Source organism: Poeciliopsis prolifica, unplaced genomic scaffold (genome assembly GCF_027474105.1).
Source record: "Poeciliopsis prolifica strain line A6 unplaced genomic scaffold, Auburn_PproV2 SCAFFOLD001, whole genome shotgun sequence".
Lineage (NCBI taxonomy): Eukaryota > Metazoa > Chordata > Actinopteri > Cyprinodontiformes > Poeciliidae > Poeciliopsis > Poeciliopsis prolifica.
In genome coordinates this window covers 3,714,701-3,736,392 of record NW_026562376.1, presented here as the reverse complement: position 1 = coordinate 3,736,392, position 21,692 = coordinate 3,714,701, and the positions used below count along the sequence as shown (strand labels likewise).

The 21,692-nt window shown below is 40.1% G+C and overlaps 1 protein-coding gene across 3 annotated transcripts in view; it reads left to right on the top strand.

Moving 5' to 3' along the window:
- The window catches only part of zfpm1 (zinc finger protein, FOG family member 1), a 100,177-nt gene that overhangs the window by 28,782 nt on the left and 49,703 nt on the right, over positions 1-21,692 (top strand). For all 3 annotated transcript variants that reach the window (XM_055031272.1, XM_055031284.1, XM_055031278.1), the window contains one exon: positions 19,309-19,455. In XM_055031272.1, coding sequence (XP_054887247.1) covers positions 19,309-19,455 — 147 coding nt within the window. The remainder of the gene's footprint in view (positions 1-19,308; positions 19,456-21,692) is intronic.

Genomic DNA, 21,692 nt, shown 5'->3' with positions numbered 1-21,692 from the left:
ACCTCTTCCAGTCAAACTCGGATTAAATCAGTGAAACGCGATCACCGGTTCCAGTCGCAGGCAGCGATCTTCGTGGAAGACGTCAGGTGGTCGAGTTTAATGGGGCCAAACAAAGAAAGCTTTCTGAGAGAATACTTGACAAATTCCTGAGAAGCACCTGCTCTGACAGGAAGTTCCTGCCGCTATGATTTTTATACGGCAGGCGGTGAAGTTACTCACACGCGCAGCGAAGCATGCAGCTTGTATAATGTGGGCTCAGTAATCTGTAGACAGTTGGAGATGGTGACGAGTTTGATGCAGATAACGACGACCGCAATTTATTTGCATGTGAGACTTAAAGCAGAATGCTACGTTTTTCGTAACGGAATCGTTGCCAATTTTTTTGTCTTTTGTGAGATTTTTTTTGTTTTTTTTTTTTGCCACGTTTTTGAAATTGTGTCTAAATTATTATTTGGGGCAAAAGAATTTCTCGGTCCGTTACATAAACGTAGAGAAACCGAAACGTCTGCCACTTCTTAACGATGAGTAAGCATGGTAACAGCTGTTTACATCCAGGTGAAACGAGCCTCCAGTGGACACGGTAACACAACTTTAAGCTTTAGCTTTTTACACTGTCGGATTCAGAACCTTCCGGTTGTGAAATGTGTACATTTTTCTGTCTTTCCAGTGTTTTTTTTGTAGGAGATGTGTCTGGTTAACAAGAGCCTGCAGGTTCAGATTGGAGGGGAGGAGTGAGCTCTCTGCTTTCAGAGGAGCTTTGATGGAAAACCGTGAGCTCTATAGTGGTGGGAGACGCACAGGGTGAAAGTAGACAAAAATACGCACTTTTTGATGTATAAATGTAACACGTCGAGTTGAAACTATTGGGAAAGTTGTTCAAATGAAAAATGTTTCTGGATATTAAACAGGATGCGCGACGTCATCGCTCCAAGGCGAACATTCTGTGGTGAATATCTAAAAAAGTGAAAGAAAACATCACACTTGCACTGTGTGAAAGCTGTAGATGGCATTATAAAGATAATTCAGTTCAAGCCCAACTTTCCGAGAGCTGCTGAAACTTCGAATGATTTCTCTGCTTTAAAGTACGACTCCGATATTTAACTCCAAAGTGGGGTTTGATTTCTTCCTCATTTCGCCCCAAAAGTCATGATTGTTGATGTTTTTTTGTGACTCTTATGCATTTTAGAAATATGTCAGACCAAAATTCAAAGCACAAGGTTTCTGTTTGAACTACAAATTTTCTAGCGAACCCTGGATTTTGAAAGAAAGGAGGGGAAGAGGGCAGGAAATGAATGTTTTAATATTATCACTTTCCTGAAAAAAGTTATTTTTTGCTTAAAACATCTTTTGAAAAGAGGTGATGATTATTCAAATACCTTTGAATATTCAAACGATTGTGTCTAAATGTGTAAAACATAATTAATTTGAGGGTTAGGTGATTAAAATATGCACATTTCATCTGTGTTTTAGCTTTAAACCATAATTTCAGTTTGTTTTGAATTGATTTAATGCTTTCTTGAAATGCTGAAGTGACAGCAGCAGTACTGTTTGTGTGAAGAAGAGTATTTTCTCTTCAGTGTGTGTGTGTGTGTGTGTGTGTGATCTTGTCTCTGCACTCCTTCCATTTATCATCTGTGACATTTGGCTGTACTCCCCCGTCTATCTGACCATCATCTGAGGAAAGCACATTTTTCCCATCAGAAATCCCGTTGTGACTTTTTGCGTCGGAGGGGTGGGCCGCTGGGGTCGCCGATGCTTCCTTTGGTGGGGCGGAGAGATACATAGATGTGAGCGAGCGCATCTTTTCTTGGCTCTGTTTCCTCACACTGTGTGTGTGTGGGTTCGATCTGAGGAGTAATTATGGATATGTCTTTTGCACACACACTCTCTCTGTTAACGTGGATGTTATCTGGGCAGTGAGGGCTCCACTGATGCCCTGCCTCTTGAAAATACCCCCTTTCTTTGGTGCTGCCAGCCATGCAGCGGGTTATATTTAACCAGTTATCTCCTTTACATCCCCTCTCCATGCTCCACGGGGCTATCGCACCAACACTGCTGCCACCATCTCACTTTATTTTTATTTTTATTTTAAGCCTTGTGACAGGAGGCACTGATAACAGATGCAAAGCCAACTTGTGAGTGGCACCCCCGCCACTCCGCCCCCCTTCAGCTCTCTCCAACAAAAAAACTGCCCACCCCATCGTTCCATCTCTCTTTCCTCTTGTTTTTCTCCTCTGCACTGCTTGTCTGTCTCTTTATCTTTATCATTTCTCGGGCCTTTTATCTCCCCTCTGCAGCCCTCCTCTCCCTCTCGTGGTATTTCTCTCGACTTCTCAGAAAGGTTTTCCTGCTCGAAGCTTCCTCTTCTTGGCGGCAGCACAGACAGACGTACGCTTCCTGATCGCTCAGATGTGCAACACCAGGAGTCTGTCATGTGGAACTGTGGCATATTGAATGTTTTTTCTGACTTCGTCTCTCATTATGTTTCTGTATATGTCGACCTTGGGTACTGTGGGGCGTGTAAAACACACAGCTCCAGACCGGAGGCACAGGACTAAAAAGTTTACGCCTTGAATCGAGTGAAAACTCCCACAAACAGGGAATCGACCAATCACGTGGCAGCAACTCGCTGCGTCTGGACGTGGTGAAGACTGAAGTTCAAACCGAGGATCAGAATAGAGTTAAAGGGGTCATAAGATGACGATGACGGCGACGTGGTTTTAGCCGAAACAATCACGATTAATCGATTGTTTAAATAATCGCCAACTATTTTAGCATTTGATTCATCGTTACCTGGCGCATACAGACTGAAAACAAGTAATTTTCTGAAGGAGCAGCACACTCAGAGCAGTAATTAAGCAAAACATTAAATATATAGATATAATTGATCACCAGATCAGCTCTACACCATATTGATATTGAATCAAATCTTGACTTAGAAAATGCTCCACATGTCGATGTTACAAGTCAGTTTTAGCTCAAATGCCTCCTTTGCCACAAATGGACAAACATTCACTGAAGGTGCAACTTTGAAATCAGTAATCAGATTAATCATGATTAATTGATTGTTTATTCAGTTATCAATTCATCAATACCTGAACAAACTCTGAAAAAAGGTATTTGCTGAAAAACAACACTCTTAGAGCAGTAATTAAGCCAAAACTGTGCAAAATATGATGAATATTTTGGATTTAAGATGAAAAATAACTTAATTGTCTGTAAATATGTTCAACCCAGAAAGTCTCAAGTGGCAGTTTTAGCTTCTTATGGTTTAAATTTTGTAAAATTCTCCTATTTACCACCGTTTGTTAACTGATTACCAATCATTAATCCCAAAAACAGATAATCTCTGTACCTATGCTAAGTCTTGCAGAAAAGACGGAGCTTTTCACGTCGATACACCTATTTTTTTAACTTGCCGCTGGTAGACCTGATTATTCCCCCAGTGGGACAATGAAGGATTTTTCTATTCTATAAAATCATGACGCACGAGATTGGAAAATCATTCCCATTCCCAGATTATAAAAATCTGGGAATGTATTTTTTTTAGCCACGACTGCATTTTTTTTAGCTGCAGATGCATCATCATCAAATTATCGCTCTATTGAATGCTATGTTGTTTATTTTATTGCATTTTAGGCAATAAAATGTTTTGTCACGTTCAAAAAAGGTATTTAATTGTTTATTTGCATTTTTAATGCATTTCTAATATTGTATAAAATGTATTTAAATGAAAAATCTGCAGAATGTGCCAATTTTTAAAAATCTGATTAACTAACCAGATCTTAGACCAGATTCTCTATTCCGATGATTTTGTCTCTAATTGGCGATAAAATATCAGCCGTTCACGTTCTGGTGAGATCTGAGGACTTTGGAGCTGTTTTGAATTCTTCGTTGCAGTCTGGGGATATTTTCAAGTCTCAGGGCAAACGGCAGATAAGATCCGAGACAAGAACCAGCCGCTGCGATAAAAACCTACTGAAGCATCAGTACAAATAACTGACTCGCCAAAAAAGCATCTGATAGAGGTGCTGCTTTAATGAGAGTATTTGTGTGATTTTTACTGATGCAGCTGCGGCTTACAGATGACGGATTCACGTCGCATTTGGCTGAACCGGATGTAGTTTTGGATATGGTTGTTTTTGCTATATTTATATTTCTTTTGACTCAAAATCCTCATTTACACTTGAACAACAGATGGAAATGCAGTTGTGATAATAATGTTTCATTTTAGTGATGAAACTGCTGTTAAGCCACAGTTTCCTCACTCTCCTTATTCGCCATCGTGGTGTTTGCACCACTGTTTGAGTTTTAGCGCCTTTGCAGCTGAAAGGCGTCCAGGCCAGTGAGAGTTCGTTCCAGTGGTCGGATGTTGCATCTGTAAACACAGTTTGAATGCATCTCTCCTGAACTACTATTATCTTTCAGAGGTTGCACATGTAATCCCAGGTGAATTTCGTTTGGATGACTTTGGAGTTATGAAGATAAAATGTGACATATTTACAGAAAAATAAGGTTTTTCATCTTAAATGTGAAACGTCTATTTTGTTTGTACAGTTTTGCTTAATTACTGTTCTGAAGTCGGCGTCTCCAAACCTTTAGGAGGAATTAATAAAAGACCAAAGATGGAAAATGTCCAAAAACCTTCAAATATTATGTGAGACAAAGTTCTGAGTTTACTCCAATTAATAATTCATTGATTTCTAAATTAGTTGAGGATTGTTCCAATCATTGATTAATCACGATGAATCATTTTTACCTCATTGCTGTTTGAGTGCCTGGAGATCATAGCTGCTCATTGAAATTCCTCCAGATTATTTAGTTTCATGTCACGCTGCTGTAGAGACAGGAAAACACTTCTGTCCATTTCTGTCTTTATTTGAGAAACTTTAATTTAATTCAGTTTCATAATTTTCTCTCATTTGTGTCCAAATGGAGATTGTTTTTGCTCTTCAAAGACATTTATAGCTTCAGCTTTTGGACCAAACGTCAATTGCGAAACAGTGTCGACTAAAATAAAGCCAAACAATTTATTCTTTGATCCAGGAGTGTCCAAAGTGCGGCTCAGGGGCCATGTGTGGCCCTTGCAATTTTTTTGTGGGGCCCGAAACTACAATTAAAAATGATACAAATTTGTCCCGTTGCTGGAGATTCAGACTTTTAATTTATCAGAATAAAAATTGTTACCAACATAATTTTCTTACACTGGAAAATGTAAATACAACACAAAGTTTTTTTTTTTTGTTTTAACAAAAAGAAAAACCAAGACACTTTTAATGAAAAGTCAACTTTGCTGCATCTAAATCAGCTTTTATTTTTCGTAATCTTGGCTAACTGTAGCAACCCTTTTCAAAGAAAGTATTCCTGTTCGTATTCCTGAAAATAAATGTATTCAATCAAGCCCAAAGGAAACTTTCAAATCTGCCACGGCACATGAGGGCAGAAAGTAGAACATTTCTGCCAAAAAAAGCTCAGAAATTGAGAATAATCTCAAAATTCTGCAGAATTTCTGAGATTTTACAGAATCTCAGAAATTGTCAGAATATTTTTAGACACTGAAAATCTGAAAATTAAATTTCTTAGGTTAACATCAGAACTTTTCTACAAAACTCTTGAAAATTTCTGCATTTCAAACAAAACATTTTCACTTGAAAATTTTTCTAGATTTCAGAGAAAATCAAAATGTCAGAATTTTTGGTGACAATTTGCTCCTTTTTTCTGTCCTGATACACTGTTGTAAAAATCCCTTCCAAGTTTTCACCAACATTAAATACCAAGCTACTTCATTTGCTTGACTTTAAGATGTTTTTTTTTTTGTTTTGTTTTTTTGGCCTGCAACTACTTTTGAGTCTACGATTTTGGTCCAAGTTTTGGAAGCGGCAGACTTGTGTGTCTGTTGGCAGTTTGTGTATTGATTACGGTCAGACAAACATGAGAGCAGAAGCAGCGTCGCAGAGCGAGAGGCGCCCATTAGCTCCTCTGCTCAGACACAGTAACCCTCCCTCAGGGCAGTTTGTGTTGCTCTCTCCGTCATGTTTGTGTCTCTTTTGGTCGGAGCTGTTTTCCTTCTTCTCTTGGAGTGTTTGGTCTCTGGGACCAGCAGAAACGTGTGTGTGTGTGTGTGTGTGTGTGTGTGTGTGTGTGTGTGTGTGTAGCAATACGGTTACCATGAAGATAAAAAGTAAAAGCGAAGGCCGACGGAAGAAATAATGAAATGAGGCTAAAGACGGAGATGATAAGGAGTCAATGAAAGACTGGGAAGGAGGAGTGAAGTCCAGATCTGCTGCTTCATGTCAGAGCCTGTGGAGAGGAGGGACGGATGCTCAGACAGGGAGGACCAGTCACTCTGTTCCTCCTTAATCCTGCTGCAGTTTCTCATCTTCACCCCACCTATTCCAGAGGAGGGACTACAATCTGGCTGTCCTGTTTTTCATTGTGGGAAGTTTCTGTTGAGGTCATGGATGTTCCTCAGAGGAAGGTGAACTGCTGCCTCCAGGTCAGGGATGAATCTCTGAATGCTTTGACAACTTCTGGCTGTTTGCTTTCATGCTGACTTTATTCTGGATCAGGGCTGAAACGATGAATCGTGACTAATCGATTCATCGTTTTTAGTTGTGGCCAGTTAACTATTAAAACATTCATCAACTAATTTTGTAATTGATTATCTAGAATCTACAGACTGAAAAAATAGGTTATTTACTAAAACAACATATTCAAGTGTAAAAAAATATATGCATTTAAGATTAAAAAAACATTTGTTTGTGAACATGTTCTACCCAAAAGCTAACCAATTTTAGCTTCACCCAGTTCAAGTTCAGTAAAACTAATCTCTCTTCTAGCACATTTTGCTGACTGGTTAATCCGGCTCCACTGTTAAATCGAGCAGAAACGGCTGATCTTTTCACATGTTGATCTTAGGAGGATTAATTTAGCTGCAGTTGCATTTTTTGCTACAATTGATCAAATGTCCAGCATAAGGCAACTGTTTCAAACTGGGCAAAAACATCCAGGTGCAAACACACCAGTTCTGATTAGTCCACTTTACTCCAATTCCAGTCCATTTGCCTAGAAAGTCCGGTTTGTTTGTGGAGGTGTGAATGTGTAATTGAACTCTGATCAAAAAAGCGCTTTTTAAAAACAAACGCCTGTAGTCTAGAGCTAGTGGGGAAAATGGTGGCTGGTCCGCTAAAATCTGATGTTGAAACATTTTTGATGGCATTTTGTGAAACAGGAAGTTGTGCTCAGTGTCTTCTTCAGAGGTTTTGTGTTTCCTTCAGCGGTTTTTGGTGCAGCGCCCCCACAGGCGAGGAGGGGAACAGGTTTTTCAAAGGGTTTAGTTTGTTTGACACAGTGCAGTGTGAAAGAGAACCACAGCAGCTGAAAATGTAACAAATGTTATAACTTTTGTCCCCAATCAAACCGAGTCTACCGGACTATCAGGAGAGAAAACACTCACAGATGATACAGATGTTAGCCAAACATCTGTATCTGGAACACAGGAGTCTTGGCCTAAACCTTCATGGGTTCAGAAACGTCCACATGCGGGTTGGTTTCTATTTGTTCTGTTAAATCAGTTTCTTTGGGAGCTTCGGGATAAAACGGTCAATGCACCGGACACACGTGGCCAAAAGAGACGCTATGGTTCAGATTTATTCAAAGATCTGCTTCACTTTGCACTGAAACCGCCTTCATTTTCAGCAGAAATACGTTTGCAGTCTGTATGTCGACGTGTGTGAACGTTCTCACATTTTAACTCAAGGCCGTGTGTGTTTTATCTGCAGCGATACAGACAGAAACAGTGTCTCTGATCTGGTGATGAGGATGACTTCACACACACACACACACACACACACACACACACACACACACACAAGCAGGTTGACCTTCTGTGTGTGTGTGTGTGTGTGTGTTTGTGTGTGTGTGTGTGTGTGTGTGTGTGTGTGTGTGTGTGTGTGTGTGTGTGTGTGTGTGTGTGTGTGTGTGTGTGTGTGACCTCCCTCTGACCACATTAGGAAACCTGCTGGTTGTTTAACTCCTGCGCTCTGGGATTATCTCCCTTCATTGTTCTGGGACCGCCGGGTATTTCCAGAACATCACGCGTTCTGGGAGAGCATGTTCTGGAGTTCGGCTCTGAGTTTTCCGCGCTCCGTCGGCTGCAGATATCAGCGGATTGAATAAGTCGCTGGATGAAACCCCCTCCTCCCTCGGTGGATCTCAGGACGGTGGGAAAGTTCAAATCTGCTGCTATTTTCTATCTTTTATCAGCCGTGCTTATCGGCTGGCTTTCTCGTCTGCATGCCTGGCTTCAATAGTCCATGGTCTCGGCTAGGGCGGCATGGTAACCGCTCTCTATCTCCAGACTCCGCCCTCTTTCTTCCTCCCCTCTTTATGCGAAAAGCCACCTGTTTTTTCTCTCTTTTCCTTATTGTTGGATTAAAAAGACAAACAATACTTTTATCAGCTGCTGGTTTATGCTAACGAACCTCAGAGGAGTTCACAGAAACAAGTGAAAGTTTATTTATTTCTATGTTTCTGTCTGCTGAAAGAGTATCTGGTTCTTCACAGAGAGGTTCTGCAGGGTCCAAACATTTCTGCAGATGTGAGTCAGAGATGTGACCAAACAGGAAGTCAGATTAGAAAAACATCTTTTCAATAAAGCTTTTATTCTCTTTGTGCACGAAAGGACTGAGTAGATAAAAAAACAGAAACACATGGATGAATACAAAAAGCATTAATTAATAAAGAAGCATAATAAACAAGTAGATGATTTTTATAAATGAAATGATACTGAAAATGTATAAATACATACTCATTTTGAATTAAAGATGATGAAAAATATAAATGTATGAAAGTATTTTAACAATTAAAAATACGTACCATAGGCGTTCCAAATAATTTTTTCAAATGAATTATAATTTTGCACAAAAAATTTGATTGTATTGCACTTTAATTTTAATGAAAATTCAAAGTAAATAATTGAAAAAGTAAATAAAAAATTAAAAAAATAAATTAGAAGAGTAATTATGGGATAATTAAATGGACATATGATACTAAAATAATAGTTAGAAAATATAATATAACAAGTAATAATAGTAATATTCTATTAAAGATCCTTCTAATTTTAATACATATACCTATAATATTTATAAAGTTATCTATAAGTTTTTTATAATATCATTCATAAAATAAATATTGTTTTTAGATTATAAAATGCACCATATATATTCATTACAATAATTTATTTATAAACATATTCAGAATATTTCTAAATAAATTATAGGATCAGTAAAGGCACTACAAATACTAGTAATGAGGAAATTATTTATAATATATATTAAGTCTCAATTATGTATTTATAAGAGTTTACATTGTCTTTCTAGGGAGGGGGTCATGGATAATTTTTAATTCTCATATATTAATTTTACTTATTGTCAGGAAGTCCAAACATTGTATAAGGAGAATTGACTTTAACTGAATGAGTTCTGGGATAAAATCGGATTTAAACGAAGTCTTTGTTTATCTCTTGATCCTCTGAGATGAGGAATAAAACACACAGATCAGATTACAACGATGCTGCTATCGCTGCCGGATACTTCAGGACAAATTTCCCTGGAAAAGTTTACTCTTTCAAATATGAGTCAATAAAACACCAGATCGCTTAGAGCTGGTTTGTTTGTGATGCGCCGCGTTTATCCACCCTTCAGCGTATTGTTAACATCATACAGAAAGGCCTTTTCTTTTAATCAGGCCTGAATCTAAATGTTTCATTTCACGATTAAAATAACACACAGTCTTATCACGATGCACACATGTTCACTTTCCGTGAGGAATCCGTTCAGAGCACCAGAATGCCGCTCGGCGTGCGAGTGGGAGGAAGGGAGGGGGGATGGACGCGTCCTTGAGGAAAAATGAAGCAGTCGGTGACGGGCAGCAGCGTCTGAAGTGCTGCCAGAGAAGAAACGGTTGTGAAACACAACACCCGAGGGAAAGCTTGATCCTGCACGCTGCGGCGGCGGTGCAGGAAACCCAAAAGATGCATTCCTGACTCGGGAGTTTGGGGAGAAGAAGAGAGATCTGACGGATCCCGTTCGGTCGCCTGCAGTACCGTGAGAACGTCCGTGCATTTCATGCAAAGTGCAGCCACAAGTGCAGCAGGAAGCTGAGGGAAATGCATCGGATGAGTGATGAAATCTGCTGAAATGCATCATCTTCAAAATGTTATCTTTCCATCTCACTCGTCTTCGTTAGCATTCAGTGTGGCCTTTTGTTCTGCCACAAAACCAAAGATGATGAATGACGTTCAGTTATGCATCCAGACTCCAGGAAACTCACCCTGAAAACACAAAATTCACTTTATTTAGTTCCAAAAACATCTTGTCTTCTAAAGTTCACTTCAGAAGACAAACAGGTCCAGTTCACTCCCAGAAATACCAAATCAGTTTTATTCATTTCTGAGTCACGATAAGCAATAAATCGGTTAATCACACAATGAATTCAAATAAGCTCAATAATTTCCATTTGAACAATTATTTTTTATTTTTGTGTCTCTCTGATTTTCTACCTAAAACTGGAGTCTTCAGTCTGGTGCTTTAGGACAAGACTTCAGTATCTATTTTGTTTTAGTTTTTTTTTCTGCTGTTTTGTTTATTTACTTTGGATGTTTGGAATGTCTTCCAGTGTTAAATGTTAGAATTTAAAGTTTATTGTTATTTGAGAACGCACCCTTACATTTTTATACCATTATACAACTTTTAAATGTTCTCAAACAGCAACAAATTCTGGGACAATTTATAATCCAGCTAACTTGCTTGTTGTGACCTTTGACTAATGGGGTCAAAGTTAGGATGCAGTGTTTCTAAGGAAGGCTGGCGCGTTGCGAGGAGCTGTTGACTTTGCTGCAGTTCCTGCTCCTGAGAAAGCAAACTGATCTGTGAACTTTTCCAGAACCAGGCAGAGGAAAATGTCATCATTTTGTTAATTATTTGTTAATTCTCCCGGATTGAGTGACTCCACATGTTGCAGACCTGCACAAAGTTTAGCCTGAAAGTTTCACCATGTGAGGAAAAAGCTTGTTTGAGATTTTTGTTGGCAGCTCAATCGTCAATCAGCAGCAGGAAATAAATGAACAGAAGCAGAACTAAAGACCGGTTTAGATCCGGGTTATTCTGTTATTTACGATCTGTTCTCTGAGGGTTTACATCATGCTTGACAAAAAAACAAAAAGTCTTTACATAAGATGTAAATGTTGCTTCCTTAAAAATGCCTGGTTGATACGGACTTAAAGTTTTATCACAATATTTTGTGATACTATTTATTACTTTATGCTTTATAAGTCATAAACAGATAAACATAAACCCAAACAACGCTCCTGAAAAACATCCATGACAGACTTTTATTAGGACACCAGTCACCTGAAAAAGTGATTATATGTCCACAATGTTCACAGTAACTGCAGAAAATAGTTTCAGCCTGGAAGTGGAGGCCTTTCTTTGAACGAGCCCAAAGTCAGGTAATCTGAGAACCAGAGTCTTAAGAAAAGGCAGTTGCTGTTTGCTATGTGATTTACAACTTTAAATAGGAAGAAAAAGCTAACAAACACAGAAAAAACATTATAGGTTTCAAAAACTGTAAATCATATCGACGTATTTGTTTTATGTTGGAAAACGGCAGTGAAAAAGACTCTTCAGCCTCAGTTTGGACAGAAAACGTGTTGGTGATTTTCTCCTCTCTCTGGGCTGATTGAACAGAAAACTGAGTCCCACAGCAGGGAGAGACGCTCTGGGGGAAAGCAGACGGAAATATCTGCGTTCTGATGTGTAAACTGTACATGTGGAGAAGAAGCTGTGGGCATGCAAGTCGTTCAAATGAGGAAAAAATCTGAATATTTAGGTCAGAATCACTGAACATTCTGAGGTAAAATCTGAAAAATGAACAAAACTTAAACGGTGATGCCATAAAAACTATAAAACCAGACAAAAAAAACAGTTCAGTCAGGTGAAGTTCAACTTTCTGTGAGCATTTTTAACTTTAACTGGTGTTTCTGCTGAAAAGCTGCTGGGTTTTCCTTCTTCTTATGTAATTTTACTATTTTGAAAAACTTCCCAGCAGTTTGCTGTGTTGCTGAAAACAAACCCACTCAACAGTTTGTTCTGCAGATTATTTCATTTATACCAAGACATTTTTTTCTTCTTATACATGAAATAATTGACTTTTTCATCAATATTAAGGAAATATTCACTTAAATAAAACAAGCTACTATGTCATGCTGAAAAGTTACTTGTAAGTTAGTATTTTAAATGCACTAAGATATTCGTACTAAAAACTAAAATACTTGTTCTGTTTTTGCAGTGTTTACCATTACATTCCTCTGAAATGAATTCAAAACAGTCGATATTATCGTTTATCGCGATATCTTCTGGGATAACTTATCGGCTGGTAGGTGGCTCCAAAGCAACATGGTGTCCAACATGCAGCAGCGGGGAGATTTATTTCCTCCTGAGAGCCTCCAGACTATCAGCTTGTTCTTCCTCCTCCTCCTCCTCCTCTTCTTCCTCTGGGGGCCATGAAGGATACCCCACCACCGGACGGTCCGTCCATCCGTCAGCAGCGGGAGGGAGAGCCGTATCACCTGCTATCTCCACCTGAGAAGCAGAAACGCGCTCCTCAGAGGAAGAGGAGGAAGAGGAAACTAAGCCTCCCTTTGTCTGTTCTCCATCCCTCCATCGGCTCTCCCATCTCTCCGTCTCTTTGTGTCCTTCTCTCAGGGTTCGGCTCGCCCCGCCGTCTCCCCATCCCGGACCTTTATCAGAAAGACGACTCTGCTCATTAAGGAGTTAATTTTCTCACTGCTATCTCTGATTAGTACCGTCAACCTAAAGCACTGTGAATTCTTTAAATTTTCTTCCTCCTTATCAAAAAGAGAGGGAGGAAAGAAAAGATGGGAATGGTGGGGGGATATTTAATCATTTAAGTAGTCTTCCTGGGGAGCCGGGGTTTTTTTCCAGTTCCCAGCAATGTAAAGAAATCTTAGCTGAAAGCCGGCCCAGCTCAGTAATTCAGTTTTTAAAGCAGCGAGGAAGAGGAGGAGGAAGAAGAGGAGGAGGAAGAGGAGGCTGTGGTGGCGGGAGAGGGAGAAGAAGAAGAAGAAAAAAAAAAACGACTTGATGAAATTCCGCTATCAGCTCCGAACCAATATGCAAAATATCTCTCTGGAAATCAAATAGCTATTATGTTTTCATTTCCACGTCGGCGTATTTGCTTAATGAAGAGGAGACAGATCAGACCGGCAGAGAGAGTCTGCAGGAGCCGATAACCGCCAACGGCTCGCAGCTATCCGCGCAGAGTGACGCTCCCAGTCACCGCGCTTTCTGCAGCGCGGGGGGCGGGGGGCAAAAAAAAGGGATGAAGGGGAGACAGGGGGAGACAGGGAGGGTAGGTGATGGAGTGAGAGCTCCAGTGATAGGAGAGAAGAGGACAGAGGGGAATGGAGAGAGGAGGAAGAGAGGATATGAAGGAATGATTGATAGAGTCGGTCAGGAAGAAAGAGAGAGAGAGGGAGGAAAAAGTGCAGCTTTTTCACTTTATTTCCCTCTGAAACATTTATTTTCATTCCTTTGATGTGTGCATTGCTGCAGGATAATTATCACCCATCATTAGTTTCAGTTTCACAGTAAACATCTCTCTGTGGAAGCGGCGCTCCACGCCACACTGCTCCTCCACGCCACGCCACGCCTCCACGCCGCTCCTCCACGCCTCCACGCCACGCCACGCCTCCACGCCGCGGCGAGACGTGATTACGGAATCGAACTATGAAGCGAACTCTGGTCCGCCTGCAAACCTCGGTTTCAGTTCGATTGAAGTGAACTCTGATGAGGTTCGAAAGCACATGTGATCGCCAATTGTACTGGAAACCGCAGGGCAAAGCATTCTGGGTAAATACAACCAGAACGCATTAGTCCAGCACTAATGGGAGAAATGATTTGTGATCTTTTACCAGTAAGTACAATTAAACCCGATAACCTCTCAAATCTGACACTACTCCGTTGCATTTGGCAAAGAAGAAGAGAACTACAGCGCAAAGCATTCTGGGTAAATAGAACCAAAACAATCATGCTAGCCTGGTGTTAGCAGGAGAAATTATTCGTAAGTTGTACTAACGACAAAAAAGAGATTTTAAATCAGCTAATATCTGACTCTTCTCCATCTTTGTTTACATTTCATGAAGAAGGAAGTTGCACTCTGCATCTTTTTCAAAAGTTTTTGTGTGATTTCCTTCAGTGGTTCTTTTGGAGAATACTGGAAGTCTTAAGTTCATCTATCTGAAATTAAGGCCTTAAATTTTCTTGAATTCATTTTTTAAAAGTAAATACATTAATCGCTCTTCTTGGCAGGCGATTTAATCTCAGATATTCTTTATGTATGTTGGGCCTTTGAGGTTACTCACTGTTAGCATGTCCTTGTTAGCCAGTTAGCTTTTTTTGTATTTATAATGGATAAATGCAAATTTATTGCCAGTTGGCGAGACAAAGTTCATACATTTTTGAGGAGTTATAGGTCTTAAATTCCACCTATGGCCTTAAAATATCTTAAATTAATTTTACAAAATGTAAGTTGGCTTGAAATACATTAATCATAAGTCTTAAATTTGTTTCTGCAGAACTATTAAATCTTGTACGTTCCAGTTATTGTGAGACTTTTGAGGCTAATTTACATTCATAATGGTCTGAATTTTGAGTTGTGGAAACTTGCTTTTAGGGAAAGGAAAACATTAAATGCCCTGCTTGGTTCCCTTCATTCGTCTTTTTCAAAGCAGCTTCCTGTGATGAAATGAAGCTTCAACTGAAGATGCAGCGGGATTTGAACCTGCAACCGTTCAGCCAGTCATTTCTCGGGCACTCATTAAATATCTCTGTTCAATTTTTTCCATTTCCCCAGATTTGATTTGGAAATTTAAACAGAAAATTCCTGTTTTCACGTCTGTTGAACCCGCGGCTGCTTTGTTTAGTCGGAGGCGATACGATCGCTGCAGCGCTGAAGGAAATGTTTAAAGTGTAAAGTTGATGAGGAGCGTTTCCTCGTGACTCTGATCAATAAGTGGCTCCTCTCCAGCTCCTGTCTCTGTGTCAGGTGCCATCCTCCTCCTCATCTTCGCCTCCTTTCTCTCTCTCTGAATTTGCTCTTTTCATGTTTCTCTTCAGGAGTCTGTGATTCTTCTTCTGCAGCTCTCAGGTCTGATGTCTTTTCTGCGCCGTGTCGGCGGCGACAGCTCGGCTGCCGTCTGTTTAATCAGCTTGTTGAGCGTGCAGGTTTGATGTGCCTTGTCTCTGTGTTTAATCAGCCAAGCCGCTGGTTTGATGTGGACCCACAGTTAATAAAGCAGCATCTTCAGCTCCTTCATCAGCCGCAGCACTTTGTTCCGCCTCTCGTCGCGTCTCCGAGACAGACAGCTGCTCTCCAGTTTTCTAGTATTCCCGTAGCTCCGTATCTGTTCCCGTCTAATCTCTGTGACGATGGGAATTTTATTCATGTTAACTCGGAGCCAGAAGTTGCTTGTCTTCAGCTTAGAGGAACCGTTTGCCTGAAATACATCAGCCTGCTTCATTTAGCGTCTCAGAATGTCCGGATAATAAGACAGAAATCTGTTGTTGAGAACATCTTTCAGCTGATTCTCTATCCTGTTTGTTGGTCAGTTTTCTGTTTTTGCACTAGAAACTGGATCAAAATGACTTGGTAAGGGTCATTTTGATGTGTTGGTCACATGATCAGTGATGTAACATGATCGTTGCATGAATCAATCATTTATTTTCACATCCTCTCAGTTCAACAGTTCCTTATTAAGTTTCAGTCTGATACTAAGCTGCAGGCCAATGGAAACCTGTGGCACTTATTGCTGTTAGCATGCGTTATTTATGATTTACAGCTTGTTGCTTCTTATCAGAGCTTAAAACAGATCACAAATGACACCCAATGGCTGGAAATTTGCTAAAAACATTCACGCAAAGCTAATGTTTGACTGTTCAGGGCTCCACAGCTCAGTAGAAACTTTGTTCAAACTTTAATTAGCTCACAGAAAGTTGTGTTGATTAAATTTTATTTTTGATAACTTCTTTTATGCCACCAGTTTCCACCCCACATGTACAGTTTATACATCAAAACGTTGGTATTTTTCTCTGCTTTCACCCAGTGTGACTCCCACTGCTGTGGGACTTGCAGTTTTCTGTCAAACCAGCCCAGAGGTCACACACCCAACCTCTCATTCACTTCCACTTTAGAGCTGAAGGGTCTCTTAAATGTCTCATCTATCTACGTAAAACATTGTTCACATTTAAAAAATTAAATGTGTGACTGCTGGAAGGTTCTGAAACTCAGATTTGTTTTGATTTGTATTTTTCACACAGTCAGGTGAGCGGCTTAAGGAGAAAGGCAAAGTTTGAATAATTACCAAACTGGAGCTACAAAGTAAAAATAAAGCATTTTTTAAATCATCAGTTAATTTATAATGTTGAAAATTCATTAAATGCACCATAACTAAGAGCCTTAGCTGCTTTCAATCAGGTTTGCTGGAGTTTTTCTGAGTTAATAAAATCAGAAAAAGGCTTTGGTGCGTAAATTTGACGTAATCTTTGACTTCCTTGATTTCCTGTTTGATTCTAATTCATTATCTCCATAAGAATAAGAATGCTAAAAAAAATATGGCCAACAAAAGAGAAAACAACCAATGATCCAACAACTTTGAAAATGGATACTTTTTATAATAAATAAGCCAGTTTTGGATCTTTAATACAGATTTCATAAAAGGTTCAAACATGAAAAAAAAAAATCACAGTAACCAAGATTCAGCATTTTTAGTTTGATGGATTTGTAGTTTAAATTTGCCAGTTTTGGCCCTGGTTGCGCTAGCTAGCTGCTAATATGCCCACAAATTTATCACCAGTTGGCTGGAGGAAGTTTGAACATTTCTGTGGAGATAAAGGGTTTAAATTCCACTCACAATTGTCTTAAAAAGTCTTAAATTCGAGTTGTTGAAACCTGCAGAAACCCTGCGAAAGTTTTCTTGGCTCCAGAACAGGAACAGCTCGAGGTGTTCTCAGATCCTGGAAAGCCGGATAATTCCCAGTTTAATTGATGAGGCGCATTTGGAATAAGTCTTCTTGTTATTCCTCCATCTCTGGAAGCAGTTCAGACCCAATTTTCTAGGATATCTCGCCGGAGCAATTAACAACTTTAAGTTTGAGAGTAGTAATGAAGTAGAACATGGCTCACTTATCGAAAGGCCCTTCTGCCAACTGTCCGACACCGGAAGAGGAAGAAAGAAAAGGGGAAGATATTTCTGCCGGGATAAAAAGAGGCGGAAAGCGAAGCTGAGAGTTTTCCACACCATTTGATGTGTAAAAGCAGCGATGCAGCGATTGATTCATTAAACCACAGCGCTAACGAGGGGAGGAATCATAATTTAAACTTCCAGTTTGAACAGGATTTATAATTGGAATTTTACACACAGAAGTCCCTTTGTACAACTCTGATTAAAGTGAAATTAATTGTATGAAAATGTCCTTCCAGATACGGAAAATTAGATGGAGCAAAAGCTTGGACGACATGGAGCTAATTCTAAAAATATTTTCCACACCGAATCGATCTTTTTCTTTCTTTCTTTCTCTTTCCCTCTCCTCCTCTCTGTCTTTTTCTCTCTCTCTCTTTTTTTTTAATATGAAGGTCCAAATCTGCTGTTAATTTTTTATCTGAAATTAGAGTGAACCATGCAGGCGTGGAAGTTGAAATTAGCCTAAAGATGTTTCATTTACAAAGACAGAAACACTTTGTCAGCCGCCGATTGTTTCCCGGCATTATCTCTGCCTGCTTTTAATTGCTTTGGAAGTGAAATTAACAGAATTAGAAAAATTGCCTCTCCCTTTTTCTACAAGCTGCTTTATTCACGGGTATTGTTGTGTGCTTTGTATAGATTATAGACTCCTTTTGTTCCAGCATTGTAAATATATACGCCCCCCAGTCACGGCTTTAGAAACAACCCGCTAACCCCCGCCCCTCTGCTCGCCCCGTCCGCCAGTCTGCGCAGACTCCTGGAAATTAATTTGCGACCTGTTCTGGATCGAGGACTGGAAAAAAAATAATAAATTTTAAAAAATCCTGGATCTGTGTCGGGATTTGTTTCACTCAGAAAAATCATCTTCATCAGAGAGTGTGTGTGTAGATGTGTGTGCAGGCCCGGACCGTAAATATGGGAGAATATTGGATCTGTTAGAGCGCCATCAAAAGATCCATCCTATAGAGAGCGCATCATTAATGGAAGTCACTTTAAATCCATATTAACTGACTACTTCTTCTTCTTCTTTTTTTGTGGATGTAATCTTCAAACAGGCTAAAATAGATCAAAAGTACTGTATAATTACTCTGGTCAGCAGGGATTATGGGACTGTAATTGATAGCGATCAGCCCGGCACTAATCACTCTTTTAGCTGTAATTTTAGGTATACTGTCATTTGGCTCAGAGGTTCCCTTCGGCTTCGTGCTATTAATCTTCTGGATTAAACCGTTCAGCGTGTCCAATCCTGAAGCCCGTTTCTGAATTACTGTATTTAAAATATATATAAATATATGTGTTAAGGGCTTTAATTTGTTCCCTTTACAGTACAGGCATCCATCTTTGTAGAGCCATCTTCAGGAAAACAAAATTTATAGCTGAGCTAAACACACAATAACTTTTTGAATTAAATATGTATTAAATCAATAAATAAATGAAGCAAATTGTCTTAAAGTGTCTTGTAATGTAGTTTTTGCTCTTTCACCCTGAGGTCAGTTGGGATCTGTTATTTTTGTTGCCATTTCCCCCAAATTTTTGGTAATTAAATAAAAAAAGAGAGTAAGAGAAGGTAAGCTGAGAATGGACAGATGTGTTGTCAAATCTGAGGTCACAGAAATAAAGATTTAAAACATGATTTATCCAGTGAGAACTGGGAAATGCTACCTGAGTTCAGTTGGAGGAGACCTATCAAACCAGCACTGGACCCTGAGATTTAAAAGTTACAAATCTGTATGCAATACAGTCATATTTAATAAAATTTTATAAAACCGATGAGTTGCATTATTGCTTTGATTGAACCATTTTTACAAGAAATGAAAGCAAGGATGTTAAATAAATCCGAGAATATTGTAACAATTTAGGAATACAACTGCGTTATTTATATAAGGAAGCTCAATCAGTTTTTCTCAATTTACACAAATGGATAAAAGAAAAAAAACTCAATAAAATGAGTAAGGTTGATGTTTTTACTCTTATTTTCTCGGTCTCAGGTTCCCACGGGGATCTGGACGGTGGAGAGGAAAACACAGCGGAGACGCCGAGCGTATCAGGCGAGGAGGGCGGAGCCTCGGATCCAGAGGATTCAGCAGAAGGAGACAGCTGCAGCCCGCCATCGTACACGGCGCTCTACAATGAAGGTCATCCATCCATCCATCCATCCATCCATCCATCCATCCATCCATTATCCATCCATCCATCCATCCATCCATCCATCCATCCATCCATCCATCCATCCATCCATCCATTATCCATCCATCCATCCATCCATTATCCATCCATCCATCCATCCATCCATCATCCATTATCCATCCATCCATCCATCCATCCATCCATCCATCCATCCATTATCCATCCATCCATCATCCATTATCCATCCATCCATCCATCCATCCATCCATCCATCCATCCATCCATCCATCCATCCATCCCATCATCCATTATCCATCCATCCATCCATCCATCCATTATCCATCCATCCATCATCCATTATCCATCCATCCATCCATCCATCCATCCATCCATCCATCCATCCATTCATCCATCCATCCATCCATCCATCCATCCATCCATCCATCCATCCATCCATCCATCCATCCGTTTATTGGTTTATCCATCCATCCACTGCATTCTGGGAGATGTAGGCAGATGAAAGACTACTTGCTCAACTTCTCACGAGCTGAAAAAATGTTGGAATCGACTGATCCACTCATTCTCTGGTTACCTAGCAACCCACTCATTCTCTGGTTACCTAGCAACCCACTCATTCTCTGGTTACCTAGCAACCCACTCATTCTCTGGTTACCTGGCAACAACCTGTTGAGGAACACGCGCAGCAGCAGTTCAAGGTTTCACGATGATGCCTCACTGCTTCTTAAAAAAAGCAAAACAAAGGGGGGAGAGGAAAGGTCTCGCCACCAGTTTGGTTTCGTTTCAGATATTTAAAACAGAAACCGAATCGATGGTAAGATTGGCTCGGTGCATCAGTGACCTTTCCGACGGATTTTATTTCCACATCGATCCTCGAGTCAGCCAAAGTTTTCCTGTTATTCTGTCAGCAGACCTGTAACGTTCTGCAGAGATGCGGGAAAAATGGCTGCCGCATCGTTATGAGCTTGTGACTTCCACACGTGTCACTCTTTTATCTCTTCCAAAAAAACAAGACGAAGAAGAAAACATTTCTGCGGCCTTCCGTTAGTCTGTCCTCTTATCCCAAATCCCCCCACCTCTCCACCTCCATCACCATCTCCTGCCTTGTGATATCAGAGTTTTCTCTCATATTCTTTTGACTTATTCAAGATTTCCCCGGCTGTGTTTCTTTTTTAATCTAAAAAATAAAAAAATTCCTGCTCTTGTGAAATTTTGGGGCTGAGGCTGATAAGCGTCTGCTGTTTGGCTTGGTTTGATAAACCCATGGAAATTCGGTCAGGTGCTAATCGAGACCAGATTAGAGATTAGCCCAACGTGTGTGTGTGTGTGCGTGGGTGGGTGTGTGTATGCGCACGTTTGAGGTGAGCGGTGGGTTATGTGCTGATTAAATGAGAAGAAGAAGAAGATGAGAGAACTCAGGCATGCCTCACATGTGAGCCGGTTTGTCGATAGCAAACCGAATTGGCGTCCATTTTCCCCCGTTTGTGCATGTGTTTAGGCCTCACACACACACACACACACACACACACACACACACACACACACACACACACACACACACACACACACACACACACACACACACACACACACACCTCCTCCATCATCACAATGTTGATTTACTCCTCTTTCTCCTCTCCGGGGTTCCTCGGTTGCCCAGCGCTGCCATTATCAGCTCTCTGTAAATCAGCCATGTTTGACGAACCTGCTCTTTCAACCTGGGATCAATACCAGGTCGTTATCAGGCCAGCGCTGGCTAATAAAGGCAGGGCCTGTTATCCGCCATCTGGACGACACACACACACACACACACACTGATAACCAGGCTGATAACTTTAGCAAGAAAAACACATTCTAGCAGTAAGAGGCCTGAGTGCTCGCCGCCGGTTTATTAACGTTCATCGAAAGCGTCGTTTGTTAAGGAGCATCTGTTTTGCTCGTCTCTTCTACTCCTTTTTTTTTTTTTCTTTTCCTCTCTTTTCTCAGAATCGCTCTTCAGTTGCAGAGACCTACAAAAACAACAATTTCCTTTTTTTCTTCTTCTTCTTCAAACAATCATTTTTACACATCACAGGAAACGTGATAAAAATCCACTTCTGGCCTGATAAGTCGGCACGTCGCCTCCTCCTGACCTCTAATTGTCGTACCAACATCTCAGCCAATCAGCGGGAATTTTTAAAACATTTTTTTGTCTTGTAAACTGATTTTTTTTTCTTTTTGCAGTTTT